This window comes from Schistocerca serialis, chromosome 2, assembly GCF_023864345.2.
Source record: "Schistocerca serialis cubense isolate TAMUIC-IGC-003099 chromosome 2, iqSchSeri2.2, whole genome shotgun sequence".
NCBI classification, from domain to species: domain Eukaryota; kingdom Metazoa; phylum Arthropoda; class Insecta; order Orthoptera; family Acrididae; genus Schistocerca; species Schistocerca serialis.
This window is the reverse complement of record NC_064639.1, coordinates 615,411,991-615,433,213: the sequence shown is the minus strand read 5'-3', so window position 1 is coordinate 615,433,213 and position 21,223 is coordinate 615,411,991. Positions and strand designations below refer to the sequence as shown.

The 21,223-nt window shown below is 38.9% G+C and overlaps 1 protein-coding gene across 6 annotated transcripts in view; it reads right to left on the bottom strand.

Moving 5' to 3' along the window:
• LOC126457665 (transmembrane channel-like protein 5) overlaps nucleotides 1-21,223 on the bottom strand; it is a 294,095-nt gene that overhangs the window by 154,208 nt on the left and 118,664 nt on the right. For all 6 annotated transcript variants that reach the window (XM_050094160.1, XM_050094162.1, XM_050094163.1 and 3 more), the window contains 3 exons: nucleotides 20,264-20,415; nucleotides 18,743-18,897; nucleotides 8,149-8,210 (listed from right to left, as the gene is read on the bottom strand). In XM_050094160.1, coding sequence (XP_049950117.1) covers nucleotides 8,149-8,210; nucleotides 18,743-18,897; nucleotides 20,264-20,415 — 369 coding nt within the window. The remainder of the gene's footprint in view (nucleotides 1-8,148; nucleotides 8,211-18,742; nucleotides 18,898-20,263; nucleotides 20,416-21,223) is intronic.

Sequence of the window (21,223 nt, the reverse complement as noted above, 5' to 3'; positions counted from 1 at the left end):
CGAGGGATAAGAAATACAAACTTTGAGGCTTGCCAATGATTTTTTATAATTCTGTCAGAAACAGCAAAGGACTTGGAAGAGCAGTTGAACGGAATGGAATGTACAGTATCTGGAAAGGAGGATGTAAGATGATCATCATCAACAAAATCAAAATGAAGATAATGGAATGTAGTTGAATTAAATCCACTGATGCTGAGGGAATTAGATTAAAAAATGAGACACTTAAAGTAGTAATGAGTTCCGTTATTTGGGAAGCCAAATAACTGATGATGGTCGAAACAGGGAGGATATAAAATGTAGGCTGGCAATGACAAGAAAAGTGTTTCTGAAGAAGAGAAATTTATTAACATCGAGTATAGATTTAAGACTCTTGGAAGTTCTTTCTGAAAGTATTTGTATGGAGTGCAGCCATGTATCAAAGTGAAACGTGGATAATAAACAATTTGGACAAGAAGAGAATAGAAGCTTTTGCAGTGTGGTTCTACAAAAGAATGCTGAAGATTAGATGAGTAGATCATGTAAATAATAAGAAGGTACTGAACAGTATTGGGGAGAAGAGATATTTGTAGTACAACCTGAATAAAAGAAGGGATTGCTTGATAGGACATGTTCTGAGGCATCGAAGGATCACCAATTTAGTACTGGAGGGAAGTGTGGGTGGTTAAAACCATAGAGCAAGACCAAGAGATGAATACAGCAAGCAGATTCAGAGGGACATATGATGCAGTGGTTACTCGGAGATAAAAATGCTTGGACTGAAGACCACAACAACAACAACAACAACAACAACAACATGGCTGTTTATGATCACTAAAAGAAGTTTAATTGTATGGTTTCTGCTCCAGCCACATACAAATATGTTTCACCAAATCAAATATTATCAGTGTACCAAATAAGAAAAATTAATACAGCAGCATAAAATGCTGAATACATTGCCCACTTGTAAGAGCATGAGCATGCATGTTTCAAAAAATAAAAGTTTCAATTAATAACACTGATTCAAATCTACTGATTATTATGCCCATTCTATGGATGATCTGATTCAACAAAACAATTATCACTAACAACATAGACTATGAGCCGGCTGTTAGGGCTTACCTTCAATTACATCCGGAACATGAGTACTAAGGAAAAAAGTAGTACCATTAACATTTTCTGGCAAAGATAGTCATAACACTAACAAATAGACTTCTTAACTTATTTTTTGCCATTTCATCACAAATAAGTACAGATAATATTAATAGCAGTCTTTATTTTGTAAGAGTGCTTGGCAAAGTAAGATTTGTGTGAATGTGGCTAAAAATTAATTTGGTTTAGGTTTTGGAGCTTCTTCCCCTTCCCATTCAGTACTTGGAGATCTTCTACTTCAGTTTTCCTGTTTTCACGATGGTTCTGTTCTTCAGTGGAAGAATGGCTTAAAGTGCAAAAAGCTAAAGATTCAGTGTCTGCCTTGCACCACTCCAAACTCATTCACTACAATCTCTTGAGATCATATCTAAATTTACTTATTTCAATAAGATTTTACTCTTCATGTTTCAAATAGTTTTAATATTGACAAAGGTATTCATGTTCAGCTACTTAAAAGACCTATACTTGTGCCTGAAGTGAAGTTAATAGTCAAGTTACCTTGCAAATGTATTTAGTTTCAGTACTACCTCTTTCACAATTGAAACATTTGGTAACTTCATACATATTTGTAGTATGTTGTGAGACAATAAATTTATTGCGAGTAATCAATATGCATATGGATGTTAGAAATATTTATTGCAACTGAAATTTTTGACATTTTGTCATTGCCAAGCATTCTGTGAGCAAACAAGTCACCAAGCTAGTTACTTAGTTTCATGTTCCATGGGTCATTTTGCACGATATATAGTAACGATGTGGAACAAGTCATTTTAATTCATAAATTAATTTGTAAACATGGCTACATGATAAGCATTTATAAATATTTGAAATAAAATAGCATACAGTTTTGAGTTAATAATTCCTACTCACCATCTTTTACACATTACAACAACAACAATTTAAGAAAAAGATGGATTACTACTTACCATAAACATGATATGTTAAGCTGTAGACAGGCACAGTTAAAAGATACTTACACATTAACTTTCAGCCACAACCTTCACCAGAAAAAGAAAAACACACACACACACACACACACATATACACACACACACACACACACACACACACACACACACACACACACACACAAGAAAGCACACCTCAGATGTACTTGACTGCCATCTACAGCAGCTTGGATGACAATGCAAATGTCGTGTGGAATGGAAGCAGCAATCAGGAAGAGGTGGGGTGGGGAAGAGAAGGGACAGCAACATACGAGTGGGAGGAGAGAAGAGTCTGATGGAGTGTGCAGTGGCTAGACTGCCAACAGGCGCAGTGTTGGGAAGCTGTGGCTGTTGGGCATGGAGGTGGGAAGGAGGAGGGAGGGGGGGGGGGGGGGGGGGGGGCGGAGGAATGAACAAAAAAAAAAAACAAAATATACGAGCAGGGAAAGACGGGTGGCTGCATCGGCAGAAGGTGGCATACAAAGAGGGCAGGAGATACGAATAGGGAGGAGAATATAGGACAGACAGGATGAAAACTGTTGGGTGGAGGGTGTGGGGACGGTATGTTTCCATAAGTTGAGGTTGGGATGATTTCAGGAGTGGTGAGTTGTAAAGATAACTCCCATCTGTGCAGCTCAGAAAAGCTAATGGTGGAGGGGAGGACCCAGATGGCTTGGGTAGTGAAGCAGCCACTGAAATCAAGCATTATGTTCAGCTGCCTGTGGTGCCACAGGGTGGTCTACTTTGCTCTTGGCCACAATTTGGCAGTAGCTGTTCATGCTGGTGGACACCTGGGTGGTAGTCACACCAATACAAAAAGCTGTGCAGTGATTTCAGCAGAGCTGGTATACGACATGGCTGCTTTCCCATGTGACCCAACCTCTGATGGGATAGGATAAGCTTCTGACAGAACAGGAATAGGAAGTGCTGGATGGATGGATTGGGCAGTTCTTGCACCTGAGTCTTCCACAGGGATATGATGCTTGTGGGCTGTGGTTGGGAGTGGCATAGGGATGGAACAGGATTTGGAGGTTGGGTGGGCAACAGAACACTACTTTAGGAGGGTTGGTAAGGATCTTGTGTAGGATGTCTCTCATTTCAGGGCATGATGAAAGGTAATCAAAGCCGTGGCAAAGCATGTGGTACAGTTGCTCCTGTCCAGGGTTGTACTAAGTGACGAAGGAGGTACTCCTTTGTGGCTGGTTCTTGGAGGTGATGGGATGATTGGGGCTGTGAGGAGAAATGGCATGGGAGATCTGTCTGTGGAATAAGTCTGGGGGAATAGTGCCTGTTTGTGAAGGCCTTAGTGAGACCCTTAGCATACTGGGTAGGGGAGTTCTTGTCACTACATATACACTATCCGCAGGCCCTATGTGAGGAATTTTTTGGTGTGTCAAATGCAGGTACTGTTGGTAGTTGGTGGCTTTAATGTGGACAGAGGTGTGGATGGAGCCATCAGAGAGAAGAAAGTCAATGTCCAGGAAGGTGGCACACTGGGTTGGTGAGGATCAGGTGAAATAGATGGCAGAGAAGGTGTTTAGGCTGTGAAGGAATGAAGACTGGGTGTACTGGTATGACTACTAACCACCTGTCCACCAGGATGAACAGCCACCACCAAACTGCTGCCAAGAGCAAAGTAACCACCTTGTAGCACAATATGCAGCTGAATACAACATGCTTGATTTCATTGACTGCTTCATCATCTAAGCCATCTGGATCCTCCCCTCCACCACCAGCTTTTCTGAACTGCACAGATTGGAGTTGTCCTTATAACACATCACCCAGAATCCCAAACCCCTCACCTGGTTCAGATTCACTGATAACATATTTGTGATCAGGATTGAGGGTGAGGACACCCTATCCATATTCGTCCAGAGTCTCAACACCTTCTCCTCCTCTTGTTTCAATTGGTCCTAGTCAACCCAACAAGCCACCTTCCTCGATGCCGACCTCCACCTCAAAGACGGCTACATCAATACTTCCATCTGTATCAAACCTATCAACCACCAGCAATACTTCCACTGCGACAGCTGCCACCCATTCCATACCAAGAAGTCCTTCCCACACAGCCTAGCCACCTATGGCCATTGCTTCTGTAGTAACGAGTTGTTCCTCTCGAAATATACCAAAGTCTCACTGAGGCCTTCAAAGACTACAACTGCCCTCTCAACTTTGTACAATAGCAGATCTCCCATGCTTTATCCCTCCAGTCATCCAACACCTCCCAAGCGCCCCCCCCCCCCCCCCAAACCCCCCTGGGTCTGGCCACAGAGAAGCATTCACCTTGTAACTCAGTACCACCCAGGATTGGAGCAACTGAATCATTTTCTTCATTAGGGTTGTGGCTACCTCTCATCATGCCCTGAAATGAGGAATGTCCTACTCACCATCCTTCCACCACACAGTGGTATTCCATTGCCCACCAAGCCTACACAATATCCTCATCAATCCAACCAAAACCCTGCTCCCAACCTCTTGCCTCATGGCTCATATCCATTTAATAAACCTAAATGCAAGACCTGTCCCACTCATACCCCCACCATCACCACATACTCCAGTCACATCAAATGCTGGAGTACCTGTGAACCCAGTCATGTGATCTACACACTAAGCTGCAACCACTGTGCTGCATTCTATATGGGCATGGCAACCAACAAGCTGTCTGTCCACATGAATGGCCACCAACAAACTGTGGCCAAGAAACAACTGGAACACCGAGTTGCCGAGCACACCACCCAACATGATGTTCTTCATTTCAATGACTTCTTCACACAGCCTGTGCCATCTGGATCCTCCCACCAACACCATCTTTCTTAATTAAGCAGTGGGAACTCTCCATGCAATATATCCTATTTGCCCATAACCCTCCAGTCCTCATCCTTCATTAGTCATTGTCCTTACCTATCAGCCCCTTCCCTCTTCCCATTTCAGCTTTAAACAGGCCTCTGTTCCTCCACAAATCTTTTTGTTGTGCCTCTCTGTGATTCAGCATTTCTGCTATTTGGTGAGTAGCATCCATCCTTTTCATAGTATTGTCATTATTCCAACCCAGATTTTCCACTGTTTGATTGTACCAAAGTTAAGTACTATTTCACAATAGACTATTAATTATTACCCATGATTTCTTATTATGTTGGCACATCTCTGTTATTGTGCCACCCTTTCATGCAAGTGTTGAATTAGTAAGCAGCCAATCACCCCCTTCTAAAGAACCACGTCAATAATATCACTTTTCTGATACTGTGTGTGTTTGGACAGAATTAATAGTAGCATTCAGTTACAACATTCTCAACATAATTTTTATTTTTACCCAAGATGATAGCCATTACTGTGCATGCCATGCGGTTCATGCTCCAAGGTGTGTGGAAGAGTGGGTATACTTATACCACCAAACATAACTGGATTTCTACTACTGGGAACTGTGTTGCTGCTGTAGAGTGGGCTTTAACACCCCATGTGAGTACCTTCATGTTTTCAGTTGTACATTTATTTATTTACTTTCATTTACAGTGTATCTTATTTGGTGACTGTTTGCTTTTTGAATGCATGAAAAGGTCCAAACATCAAAACTGCAATCACAACAATTATTTTTTGACAGCTATTCGCAGAATAACTTCTTTCAATAATATTATGATAAATTCAGATTCTATCATATTATGTTCCTTATGTCAGTAGTTTGAAAGGAAACTCATTCTTTAGAAACAAATCGTAAATGGATTTTACATTTGCATTTTTGGAATCTAGTTCAAAATTTTCAAAGGAAATACTTCACACACCTCCCAAAAACATTAAGTGATATACTGCATTTTTAAATCACATTTTTCTGAAAAAATAATCTGAACAGTTGAACATCAAATCTAAAAAAAAGGTAGTTCTACATCACACTGGATATCTTCCAACTAGCACTCACATATTTACTCTGTACATTGTTCTGAGTTTTCCTTCATTTTGACCTCCTAGTGTTTGTACATTTCTTTGAGACAAACAGTGACGAGCAATATCTATCTTAAGTGTGATTCTTCCTTTCCTATGCAACTTAATCATGATCTCTAACTGCTTGTGTCTCATTTCACAGGACTTTACTAAAACGTATGGAAGACTCGAAGTTCTGATCCAGCCACTGGAGTCTCAGCTTGTCATGGCTTTCCTTTTGTCACTTTAAGTAAACAATATGTATGATTCATTGAATTCAATCAATAGCCTCCCCCAACTCCGCAAAAACTGTCAGTGCTATGTATCTCTCATAAGATGTTTCAGATAGGAAATTACCATTTTTGCAGCTCTCTTATTAGGAAATCACCAGTGAACGAGTATGAAGTTGTAAGAATAAACTGAAGAGCAAATGCAAAGCTTGTTTTGTTCAGAACCTGGTGTCTGTATTTCACAACATTTCTGCAAATTATACTAAGTATTGATGACAAAATTCTTAATTTGACAGAACAATTATTATTCATCTCATGGATCACTTTACCCATGTAGTTCATCTAAAGTATTTTAATCTGTGGCTTCACTAGGGCTAAACAGTTTGGCTAACTTCTGATGCAGGCACTGTCCATTGTTGAAATAATAAATTGAGTCACTTGAAAATTCCATATTTGAACCTACAATCAGTCATGTTAGCAACAATGTGTAGCACATATTTTCCTTTTTGGTTCTGTGTATCATTAATCATTTTTCGATTTTTGTTAGTCCTGAAACTTTCTACCAATCTCAAGTTATCACCATGCTAACTGAAATAATAAGTTACTGCTTTGGTAATAGTACTTGTTAACAGAAACAGCTTAAGATCTAAAATTAGGTATAATACGAAATTTCAAACAATAATATCGATTAAACTGAAGAACAACTCAGGAATAGAGATTGTAAGGTACTGTTTTAACAATGGGATTCAACAACATTTCATGTCACAAGGTTTCCACAATAAACAACTAAAATGTTATCAGAAGTTGTCATAAAACTATTAAAACTAATATGACATTATATGGAAAGCTGTATACATATATTTACGAAACAGTTAATGTAGTTAATGTATTTATTTTCTATCTGAAATAATGTTTCATTCTATTAGAGAATCTTTGTTCACTGAAGGTACTAAAGTTAAAACCGTCTAATACATTTGTTCACCCATTCCTCTATTTAAATTTAGTCAGACACGGTGATTTAACACTGGCTTCATATTTAAGAGAACTAATTTTTCTTCTGGACACACTGATTTAAATATACTAGACTATCCCTGGATCATCAATCTCATGGGATCTCAGCAGTGATGGGATATTAAACACAAACTTTATATTTTCTCAAACATTTTTGAGCTCATATATGCAACATTAGCCAATATGTTCAAAAATGAAAGACAGACAGCATACCCTGTCACAATACTGGGTACTGAATGTTCCAGTAATTCTATTAAAACTTAGTGAATTTAAAAATGTTCATTACACCTATTTATATGATTTGATTACTTCCTTGGACTACTTCACATTCTAAGCCTCTGTAGGCTTTTCAGGTTAGGCCTGAAATTCCACCTTTAGTTTGTAATACGACTGTATGGTGAAAGTTACATACACATCAGAGTTGTGCATATTTATAAACTTCAAGCTTAATGTGAAACAATGGATAAGTCATTGTCTAAAACTTTTAAGTGGATATAGAAGCAAGTAGCCTTCTCTTTACTTATGTTGTAACCTTATGTGCGCATGTGAATACAACAGCGAAAAATAGTGACAGCTCCTTTGTACAGGGCAGTAAAAGCATGAAATGTAATAATATGATTTACTGAATCTTAAAAGATGTGTTCCATTTGAAGACGGATGTGAAAGCTTAAAAATAGCCATGGAAAAAAAAAAAGAGAGAGAGAGAAAATAATTCAAAACCAGTAAGTGATTGGTTACTTCCATCTTCCCCATCAGTGTACTTTAGCAGTGTGCCTATCATATTGGTTCATTCCCTGGAACAGTGTGTGCATTACTGAAAGAATCCAGCAATATTTTCATTAAACTTAACACGAAAAAAATAAATTGATACACTAGATATATAAGTCTGAATATGCAATCAAACTGTATTAACTACTCACCTCACCAACAAAAATATCAGCAAATGAGAAGTACTCAGAACTTGAGCTCAGTGTAGTGAAAACTGGAAAGTAGAAGTTTACAATCAAAGACAAAAATGACAAAAAATAAAGTATGATTTTGCTGCTTAGGTACTTTCAATATGATCATTTCACAGCAAATATTCACATAAAAATGGAACACTTAACAGTAAATCATTTGTTTTCTCATTCTCAATACCAATTTTCTGGAAGAAAGTCAACTGATGCTGTACCATTGCCTTAAGGTTACAAACTATTGCTGTAAGAAATTACAACATACTTTTGACATGCACCTGAATGTAAGCAAGTGATTCAGATTTATATACACTACTGGCCATTAAAATTGCTACACCAAGAAGAAATGCAGATGATAAACGGGTATTCATTGGACAAATATATTATACTAGAACTGACATGTGATTACATTTTCACGCAATTTGGGTGCACAGATCCTGAGAAATCAGTACCCAGAACACCCACCTCTGGCCGTAATATAACGGCCTTGATACACCTGGGCATTGAGTCAAACAGAGCTTGGATGGCGTGTACAGGTACAGCTGCCAATGCAGCTTCAACACGATACCACAGTTAATCAACAGTAGTGACTGGCGTACTGTGACGAGCCAGTTGCTCGGCCACCATTGACCAGACAATTGGTGAGAGATCTGGAGAATGTGCTAGCCAGGGCAGCAGTCGAACATTTTCTGTAGCCAGAAAGGCCCGTACAGGACCTGTAATATGCGGTCGTGCATTATCCTGCTGAAATGTAGGGTTTCGCAGGGATCGAATGAAGGATAGAGCCACGGGTCGTAACACATCTGAAATGTAATGTCCACTGTTCAAAGTGCATCAATGTGAACAAGAGGTGACCGAGACATGTAACCAATGGCACCCCATACCATCACGCCGGGCGATACGCCAGTATGGCGATGACGAATACATGCTTCCAATGTGCGTTCACCGCGATGTCGCCACACACGGATGCGACCATCATGATGCTGTAAACAGAACCTGGATTCATCCGAAAAAAATGACATTTTGCCATTCATGCACCCAGGTTCATCGTTGAGTACACCATCGCAAGGGCTCCTGTCTGTGACACAGCGTTTTGAACCGCAGCCATGGTCTCCGAGCTGATAGTCCATGCTGCTGCAAATGTCATCAAACTGTTCGTGCAGATGGTTGTCGTCTTGCTACCGTCCGCATCTGTTGACTCAGGGATCGAGAAGTGGCTGCACGATCCGTTACAGCCATGCGGATAAGATGCCTGTCATCTCGACTGCTAGTGATACGAGGCCGTTGGGATCCAGCACGGCATTCCGTATTACCCTCCTGAACCCACTGATTCCATATTCTGCTAACAGTCATTGGATCTCGACCAACACGAGCAGCAGTGTCACGATACGATAAACCGAAATCGCGATAGGCTACAATCCGACCTTTATCAAAGTCGGAAACATGATGGTACGCATTTCTACTCCTTACATGAGGCATCACAACAACGTTTCACCAGGCAACATCGGTCAACTGATGTTTGTGTATGAGAAATCAGTTGGAAACTTTCCTCATGTCAGCGCGTTGTAGGTGTCGCCACCTGTGCCAACCTTGTGTGAATGCTCTGAAAAGCTAATCATTTGCATATCACAGCATCTTCTTTCTGTCGGTTAAATTTCACATCTGTAGCACGTTATCTTCATGGTGCAGCAATTTTAATGGCCAGTAGTGCATAATATCTAAAATTAAGGTTAAATGAGGTACACTGGAGATGAACGTAGTTGTTTAAAGCAGGTTCCAAATTTACATTACAATATTACTATCATATTTCTCCTGCTTCGGCTTTTTACTTTTGCTGTTCTGTAGCAGGTGTCTTCCTTTCAGAAATCACATCAAGAGTTGGGATGAACAGTTGTAAAGGAGTTCCTATCAGTTTGATGAACATCAAGTTAGCTACTGTCTTCAGATGTAGTCATACTCTTAAACAGGGTTTACATAGGGTTCATTTCTGAAAATACCCTCTCACATACAGTGGTGGATATTGGTATCTGTGAATTATGTTCATCAGAAGCAGTAGAGTAGCTGGATATTTATTTTCTTCTACGAATTCTTGGAAACCTACAACTACTTTTATTTCAGGAAATCTGAAACTCTGACTTTCTTTTTTTTTATAATTTCTTCCTCCTAAAAGTAACTGCGTGATTGTTAGGGCAGTAAGAAGAACCCAGCAGTTCAGTGCATGAAAAAATATCATCTTCTTCACTTAAAAGTCTGTCTGCCATTCACTTGCATAATCTTTCATAAAATGGTGTTAGGTCAGTGTAAGTATGTCTAGCACTAAAACTATTTTCATTTCCTTTCTGAAGAGTAATCCCCTTGAACTCTAATTGTTCCTTTGCTTTGAGTGTTTCATTGTAATATGTACCGATGTTTATATTTCTCTTTTCAAACACTTTGAGTTATGTTTTTATTTTTTTTAGCAATAGTACGAAGAGTGATACTGCAAGCCTGCAGTTCTAAGCTAAGGTCAGACAACTCATGTAGCACATCGTACATTACAGCCAGACACAAAATACAGCCAATATTGGTTATTTTCTTTACCAGGCCTTTATATGTTTTCCTACAAGTGCTGTTTCCAGACATATCACTCTTATCACTAGTAAAATGTGAAACTAGTGCCTCGTGACATAACCAAAACTGCCGCAACATTTCTAAAGCTAGAGGCAACCTACCGAATTCCCAAAGACTCTGCCAATTCCAAGAATTTGTTTTCAAGTTCTTCCACATGTCTTCTCAGTTCTCTTGCATTTTTCATGACTGATGGTACACGAAGTACGACTTATCCAGGAAAGTTTTAATATGACTGATTTCTGAAAAAACCTTTCCTTACAACACCACCAAACAGATAGCCCTAGCTTATGACTAGCAAAGTGCCAACTTAAAATCTGTGGAAAAGCTTGTTTCAGCAATGTGATTGCACCTTTCCTTTTCCCACAAGAGAAATGCAGCACCATCAGTGGCAACAGACATGAGACTTTCATTCAAAAACTCTTGTTGTAAACCTGAAGCCTTTAAATTTTTCATTGCAGCATTGAATATACCTTCAACTGTTGTGCATTCTATTTCAATCAAATCCAGGAAAATATTTCTTGGTTCCATCTCATCAGGTAACACTGTTCAAGTACAAATAATCAATAATTGGCTGATTGGTGAACTTTCATCAGGTGTTAAGGAAATTTTGCTATGTGATGCAATTATATTTTTGGTGGCCGTGGCTTTCATTTCTGCAGCAACATGACTTAATATGCCAACATATGCAAACCTAGAATGAAGAATATAGCCCTTCCCCATCCCATTTAATTTCTGAAAATAAATTTCTTATTCAAAGTCATTTACCTGCTGATTCCTTCTGGTTACCTTTCAGACAGCTCTGAATACATTAGCTTTTACAGACTCGACATTCTCCAGTGCTTTAACACTTACAGCGGGGTGCCCATACGCCATACAGGCGTGGCCGCCCTGACGTTGGCGACGGCGCCCGTAAACTGTACGGGCGAGCCATTATTTGGCTCTGTAGGTGCGTTTTGCGCGTCTCCGAAGCAGTTTTGTCAAGTAATGTGGAGGTATTTCATTCTTCTTCCGCAAGAGGCAAGCACTTATCGGCTATCTCATCCTGGGAGCGGATGTGAGCACTGCAAAGACGAAGTTACCTGCAGTTCATTCACAGGTGTTTACGATCGTGAAAATTTCACGCAGCGAGTTGACGGAGGCAGAGATCTAAGATATTCTTTATGGAGATGCAGGATCTGAAATTGACGATTCTGACAAAGAGGATTCGTACTCTCCAGGCGAAAGTACAAGTGATGATTCAGGTATGTATAGGTCTCAACTGTTCATAAAGTGAAGAGTTCATTACCACATTTTGTATTGTGAGTAATGTTCATTACTTCACTTGCATTTAGCACCTTTTAGTACCAATCTTAGCATTATTTTTTTTCTATTGCACACAATGGTACAGACCATCAGTCACCATCTGTGGTACCTGGCCGTGTGTGGCTCACTGAGCACAAAGAGCAATATTGGTCGGAACTAGACGATCAGCCAGTACTGCCGGATTTCCAGAAAGTAGTCGGCGTAGCATCGCATTTTTCAGATGCCACTGAGGAGCTTTGATATTTTAGTTATTTCTTTGATGACGACCTTATTCGGCTCATCAAAAGTGAAACGAATCTGTACGCTGGTAACGTTATTACAACAATGAAATGCAAAGGTAGCCTGAAAATAAACTCTGTTTGTCATAAGTGGTCTGCAGTAAAATTGCAAGAGATTTACTGGTCTTGCAGTATTATTTTGCATATGTGCGTCGTCAAATTGCCGAAAATCAGCGATAATTGGTCAACAGATCTATTTCCGCAGACAGGATTTGCGAGTAAATTGTTGAGTCGCAATCGATTTTGTGCTGCACTGTCGATGTATGACAATGCTATGTTCATTAGCAGAGGCGAAGAAAAGCACGACCCACTTCACAAAGTAAGGCCTTTGTTTCATTTCTTTATGAATAAAATCAAAATTAGTTTTCGTCCAGGCACGAATCTGACAATAGATGAGGCAATGTTTCCCTTTCGTGGTAGAACAAGCTTCAGAGTATACATGAAAAACAAACCCAATAAATATGAAATAAAATTGTATGCTCTCTGCGAATCATCAACTGGTTATACACTAAACTTTGGTGTATATACAGGTTCTGCAGGCAGTGTTGATAATAGTATCCAGGGCTTTGTAAATGGCTGTGTTCACAGTACTTTGGCAAAGGACATTTCATTTATATGGATAGGCACTACACCAGACCATCTCTATTGGACATGTTGTGGAAAAATAAAGCTCTTGGAGTGGGAACTGTAATGAAAAACAGGAAAGGTTTACGACGAATATTCAGAACACAAAAAAAAAGATAGTTTTTCAAAGGAAACACCATCTCTTGGCAGTGAAGTGGAAGTCAATACGAGATGTTTTTTTGTCTTTCCACAAAGCATAATTCTACCACCACTAGTATTCAAGTGAGGGCCAAAGGTGGAATAGCAGAAATTGTAAAGCCAGACGCTATTATTGATTACAATAAGAATAAAGCTGGGGTTGACAGTGCAGATCAGTTGTCCAGCTATTATCCGTTTGCCCAAAAAACTTTGAAGTTGTGGTAAAAGCTGTTTTTCCACCTGTTTATAGTGTCAACTGTCAACACTTTTATTTTATATAAAGAGAACACTAGGAAGAATGTATCCCTAGTAGACTTTATTGACAGAGTGGGGAAGAAATTGGCTGAGAAGGGCGGAAATATTTTTCAGCAACAAGCCATTTCATCCTCACAAATTGAGAGGACATTTGCAAGGCAGTTTCCAGAGAAGGTCCCACCGACTGCAAACAAGGTGAATACTACTAGGTATTGCAAAGTATGTTCACACAGGGGGAAGTAAGAGATGGGTAAGCGCATCAGGAAGGAAAGTAGATGGTGGTGCAAGGACTGTGGCGTTGGTCTTTGCGTCCCACAGTGTTTCCAGGATTTTCACACAAAGGCTAACTACATCTGAACTATTAAAATACTCTAGTTTACAGGTACCTGCAGTTAGACAGTCCAGTGATATTTTGTTTTAAATTTAGATACAGTAATAATGGCATTACTCAAGAAAGAGATCATGTAAAACTTTTTTATCCACGATATTTTTGTGTTACCTTTTTTTAATTATAACAACCATTTGTATTTTATATTGTAAAATAAACTCACATTCATGCAAAGCTCTTATGTTTTCCTTTTAAATTATGCAAGAACCATATTCCTATGATTTTTCTGTTCTTTGCAATCTAATTTCAAACATCCATTAAATATGCCAGTTCACACCCAAGTGCCGGGTGTAAAGAGGGCAGTGTTGAAAGTGTTAACACAGACAGGTTCCAAAGATTTTTCACTTGCTGCATGTATTTTCAGAGTAGCTTTATGGGCTGAACTTTCTTAGCATTTAAGGATTCTTTTCGTGTTTTGCTTTCTCCATAGCATGACACTGAAATTGTCTACTACTGTTGCAAAAATTTTATTCCTTATTTACTTCTTTCTGGTCTTAGTGTCCCAACTTTCTTACAACTTTTACACCCTAGGTTCTTGGTTTTACTATCAACTACCAATTGTTCTTACAGAAATCATCTTCCTGTTACACTCTCCAAAAGTCAGGGATATCACAACTGACATTATTTACAGATTAGGCCCGCATGTGAATGGCACATTTTTGTCACATGCTATTTCATTTCTGTTCTTCACCTTACCTTCATCACCTCTGCAGTTTTCATCACCAATCTGAAACAACTTAATCTTTTTATTCTCCGAGGATGAGAAATACTGTGTAATGTTACGATTCATTTTGACTCTGAAATGCCAACGGAATTACATACTTCATCTTAACTTCAACACTGAATACAGAAGTGAACAAACAACATTATGACACTACTGTATAACAACAAAAGCGATACCTTCTTAAATTGTAGTTTAAAATTTGACACCATATGACTATTATTTATTTATCAAACAATGGAAAATCCAGGATGGAATGCAACAATATTATGAAAAGGAAAGACACTACTCACCATATAGTGGAGATGCTTAGTCGCAATAGGCACAACAAAAAGACTTCACAGACGATGGACAGACACGGACACACACACACACACACACACACACACACACACACACACAAATCAAAACACATACACACGACTGCAGTCTCAGGTAACTGAAACCACACTGCCAGCTGCAGCACCAGTACATGATGGGAGTAGTGACTGGGTGGGGGTAAGGAGGAGGCTGGGGTGGGGAGGGGGAGAGAGAGTGGGGTGGGGACAGGGAGAGATAGCAGGGTAGGGGTGGAGGACAGGTGGAGTGCTGCAGGTTAGATGGAGGGCAGGGAAGAGGTGGGAGAGGGGGGATGGAGGGGGGAAAAGGAGAGAAGTAAAAAGACTGGGTGCGATGGTGGAATGAGGGCTGTATAGTACTGGAATGGGAACAGGGAAGGGGGTGGATGGATGAGGACAGTGACTACTGAAAGTTGAGGCCAGGAGGGTTACTGGAATGTAGGAACACCTATGAAGGCATGAAAAAAACTTTTTGAGTTTCCCGTTCATCAAGAAACAAAATTCATTCTATATGTTTATTAGTTTCAGAAATATAAATGTGCAAAATAGGATGATTCATTTTATACATACTTTATAAGTTATAGCGTTGTTGATGCACCAACTCAATGAAAGCGAGTAATGCGTTATAATGTGGATTCCAAAGTAGAAAGGTCATCAACAGGGTTTTTCACTGTCTCCTGTGATGTTTAAAATTCATCTCAAAGAAGTATTAAAGACATCAAGTAGTAACATAGCCCTAACAGAACATCAATGGGAGATGATAAACTATACTCTATCCTACTCACCGATGATCAGGTGATAAATGGTGAAGATAGTGAGGATACCAAAGAAGATTTTATTAGTAAGTCAAGTGGGTTTTAAAAATAAACACAATGGGCAGATTGCTATGGCTTGCTTCCTGGAAACAAGCATCACACACGCTGGTGGCTCGCCTGCTCTGTAAAGCAGGATAGGCAGAATTCTGTGGCAGATGTAATGACTGAGTATAATGCTGGTGTAGTCTTAAGTGTTCTGGAACACTTGGATGGCTGGAAAAATGTCACCTGGTCAGATGAATCACACTTCTTGTAACACCAGGTCAACAGTCACGCCTGGATACGCCATCATCTAGGCAAATGGGTACTCGAAACATGCACTGCGCCACAGGTGCGAGCTGGCGGGGACATTTACCTGAGCTTCCATGGGGCTTGTGGTAGTAGCTGTGGATCGTATGAACATTACTGAACACCACACCATCTGCATCCCTTTATGCTCAACGCCTTTCCCCAACTGCGAAGCCATCTTCAGCAGGACAACTGCAGTCCATGGCACAAGGCCAGAAATGTGATACAGTGATTTGAGGAGCACGGTAGTGAACTCGAGTTGCTGCTTTGGACACCAAATTCGCCTGATTCGAGCACAATGGTACACATATGGGATACAATTGGTTGCCAGCAATGTGCCCACAGACCACTGGCCTATAATTTATGCAAATTACAGGACCTGTGTGTAAACATCTGGTGCCACATACCTCTGGAATTCTACCAAGGACTTAGTGAATCCATGCCATGCAGGATCATTGCTCTATTGTGTTCCAGAGGTGGACAAACAGGCTATGTGAGTGGCATGTACTCCTAGTCTCTATAATATTACTACAATTTAACCCAATCTTTGCTGCTGCTTTCATCGTCTAGTCCAATATGATGACACAAGGGCCACAACACTAAGTCTTTTAAAATTCCATTTTATCCTTGGACCCAGGCAGTGTTCCATTATGTGATGATTGTGGTCAACATAACGCTCAGTAACAGTGTGAATTGTTTGACCTCTGCAAATATTACAGCACTCACACAGGACTCCATATATCTCAGCTTCATCATTTGTAGCTTGTGACTTGGGAAAATGGTTGCAGCAAGGTGCATATTACAGACACTTTCACGTGAAAGTGAAAGATGTTTCCAGGTTCAGCATAAGAGGACAGGCCTATGACTTTTTTTATACTGTGGGGCAACAACCAGCAAAGTAGGAAGGGGCTCCACAGTCATGTACTTGTCCTCAAAACATATTAATCAAGCACAAATTAATATGTATTTATTTCCTGCTATTTATATGTAAAACAGCAGCAATGGACAATGTAGTTACTTTGTAAAATGCCTCTGTTTCCACACTAATATTATTCAATAATTGTTTACAAATACTAGCTGTTTCCCATTTACGTAAATATATTGATGTCTATGAAAAGAAATAAAATAATAGGGGCTTATTCACTACTATAATAAGAGGCAATCAAAAGCTGCAAAGTACATGCAATGTACCATGACTCCGATGTAGGTACACAAGCACCAAAATGTAGGCAGGGATTAGTGTGGCATTCATGTCTTTCCAATAAGCATGTGGTAAATGTGGTGTCTTTCCAATAAGCATGTGGTAAATGTGGTAACATCAAATATGGCAATGTTATTATCAAATGCATCCAAACACGATCAGTGTTCTGTTATTCTTTTCTTGTCAGAGAAAGGGCAAACCCCAGTAGACATCCATTGGAGAATGAAGAATGTGTATGAGGCAACATGTCTGTCGAAAATCACCATTGTGGAATGGTGCACCAAGGGGTTCTGCTGCTTCCCATATTGCAAATTTTGTAACACAGACAATATTCCAACTCTAGTACAGACACTTGAGCACATGTTGTATAGTTCTGTTCGCTCGCCATGGGATTATTATCCTGTCAGACAAGGATGTGCAGCAGGCAGTTACTGACTTCTTCACACAGCAGGACATGGTGTTTTCCCAAATGGGTATCTTCAAATGGGGATTATTTTCTCAATGCTCACAGCAATTTTGACTGGCTGGCGTACCCATCCTGGACTGTATGGCCTTCAAATGGAAGTTTTTGATCACCCCTTATATTTCCATTTACTACTAACAACAATAATCAAGGACAGAACCATAAGTTGCAAAAATAATTGCTAATAAGTTATAATTTTAATTTATTTTCGAACATCTGAAAATTTCAAATTTTATTTTCATAGTTTTCTTGTGAGTATATAAAGAGTTTTGCACAAGATGACAAACTCTGCTGTGAACACATGATGAGAACAAAATATTTACAGGAAAATTATTTTTCATCTTCTGTCACATTTGAAAAGATTGTAGTTAATACAAAAAACAACAAATGGCTTTCCAGAGTGAGTCCACGTGCAGGAATGTGTAAAAATTAAAGGCTTCTAATAGCTATTGGCACAAGAGCAAGCTCTCATCCTTAGATAACATCCTTGGACCTTACATCTACAGATGAAATGCATTATACTACTTCTGTACTATTTTTGTCCCCGACTGTACTAGCTGTCTCACTAATAAACTTACTTATGTGAAAGTAGGCTTAAAATATTTTACTACAAGAGTTCTGCACAGCTGCAATGAATTCTTTTATACACAATTATATTTTTAAGCTTCAGCACCTGTTACACACACAAGTCTCCACTGTAACTAGTTCTCCAGAAAAAAATATTCATTACAACAGCTCTTGATTGTTCTACAGTGTCATTCTTTTGAAAATGAGCTTCATTATTAATTATCAGGCTTTCAAGTATATGTTTTGTTATGTTCTCACTGAATATTTCAATTAACACTGAAGTTTAACTGGTTGCTCATCTTGTTGTTATGTCATTCATCGTGATAACTACACTCAACAACATGCCTTGCAAGCAAACTCAGAAGAACTACTCTAACTCGGCACTGTAAACATACAAATGCTGTCATCCAACTTACCAATTTCTGACTACAACTCCGTGCTGATTTTCCACAAACCCCCCCCCCCCCCCCCCCCCACACACACACACACACGCGCGCACACACACACACACGCGCCCCAATATGAGATCATATTTTGGAAAAAATAATTCTATCTGTTGTATCTTACACTTACTTGTCATCTCACCACTGTTGATTTCACTTTCCCCAATTTTCAATCTCTTGAAAAGTATGAGAGATCTCCTGTTTTCCATTGCTGTATTGTTCATAGTGTCATCGTCCTCATCATATGCACTGTACAGGCTTTGTGGGATTGCCAAAAACAAGAGGCTGAAAAATTGAGGCAAAGTTTAATTTTCACAATGAATCTAATGTACTAAAGACAGTAAAAAAGTTTAACTCTTTGAATATATGTTTGTGTCTATGGGTCACCAACTTCCAGTGTAGTGCCACCACACCACTAGTAGGTTGTTATACATATAATTTAATTAATTGTAGATGAATGTTCGTATGTTCCCTGGGTTGCTCTATCACATAATTTCAGCATTATTGAAAACCTATTGTCAGTTTCGGATTAGGAAATAAATACAGATTACAACAGGTTTTGGTGCTTCTTTTCTCGCCCTATACCACCCTATGCCCACCATCCTCCCATACTAACTTCATGTTACCACCAATGCTTTCCCATTCTGTTCTATCTCACCTGTACCTTTCTTTCCTTCTCTCTCTCAGGAGCTTCCTTCTTCCCCTCTGCTAGTTCTGTGTGTGTGTACAGATTCACTGAAACTCAGCCAGAAGCAGTTCTCTCCTACATGCTACTCTGCTATTCAATGCATCTTCTATGTGGTAAAGCCTAGAGTGTGTATTTTATTACACAGACTTGAATGAAATATACATGAAAATTTAAGCTGAGTAGCTTACTTGAAAACATCAAACATGGTCTGTATCCATTAGACCAGGTGTATATTTATCTCAGACACCTACATGAAACATTCATACACATGATACACCAGAGGGAAGATCAAAGCCCCTATTTCAGTATTTCGTAATTTGTCATGAGAATAGGTAACAACATTTGGCTTAACATTAATGATTAGGCACATAATATGAGAACAGATGGTTCAAGCAGTTCAGTGTGTCAACTGTTAGTGGCTATGAAGTTTTCAGCAACATCAATATTAAGAATTAATTATGTTACTCTATGGAGAGTATATGTTGCTATTTTATTGTATGTCTAAAACTGGATCAGAATTTTAATCCACATCCCTGCCTTCAGCAGGCACTGTGCTACCAATTGTACCATCCAAACATGATGTACTTGGATGTTGCAATTGGTAGAACATTGTCCGTGAAATAATGTGACCTGAGTTCAAATCTTAGTCCAGCGCACAGTTTTTACACACCACAAGCAACATACAGTAACACAGCCAAAACCAGCCATCACAGATATTTTACTTGCATTAAAACATATACTACCCCCACAGAGACTTCTTGTTCTTATTTGTTACCTCAACAATGTCATGGAAAAGGACTACATTAAAACTTAAGTTAATACACCCATGCAGAAATTTCCACAAACATTGATACATGCTTGCTTTCTCCATATGAAAGCAGTATATCTATTTTGATATTGTATATCATCTATGAATGTACATACAAGTATTTACAGGAAAATTTAAATATGGTGATACTTTACTTGATTAATGCAATAACAACATTGAGCATGAAAAGCCAGCGGAAGAATCTAAAGTATGTGGCCACACTGCTACCGAAATGTCCTTCAATGACTTTTATGCTGCTGTACCAAAGTTCCACACTATATATAACATCTTTAGCAGCAAGGTTGAGCTGAAATAAATAAAATAATTCAGGCTTATATAAACACATGTACGTTACTTACACTGAAAAACATTTAAGATATTTAGGAGGATATTTGAATTGCTTAGATATTCTTTTTAAAAATAAGTATCTGATAATTTAGAAACTTAATTCAGTGTCATGGCAGTTAGCCATTATGACTGACACTTGGAAATATATTCATTTTTCTCTGTGGACATATTACTAATTCTCATGGTGCAACACAATTATTATATTCATAAACTATGTAAGTCAATAGTAGATTCCATTTGTGCACATAAAACACTCATCTTCAAATTTTGCTTATTTGCAAATGTACATGCCGTGCTAGGATTTTCATCAAGTAGAAATATTAAGAAAAGTACAAAAATGTAGCAGTATTCACAAATAGACAAACACTTTTACATATCTACAATGAGATAGCCAAATATACAAATATAAATCTGTTCCAAGTGATTAATCAAGTCAGCATCAGCATTTATGCACAATCTATATTACCCTTCATTACAAAGCATCATGGTCCATAAAGAAGAACCTTTAGGGATGAGGGAAAAGTCAAGGTATGCATTAACTATGGACAAGCTAATCCTAAAAATCTAATCTGTATACAGCTGTATGTTTTAATAAAGTAAGATGCCATTTAAATTTAAGCAGATCAGTTACAAAGACCACTGCTACTTTGAAAGAAAAAAAAACTGCTGTCTCCTCAGTCATATTAAATAATTAGTCTAATCTCATATTAATAGCTTAACTTTCTATACAGTAAAATGATGTCTTTCAAACAAAATAGCTACAATCT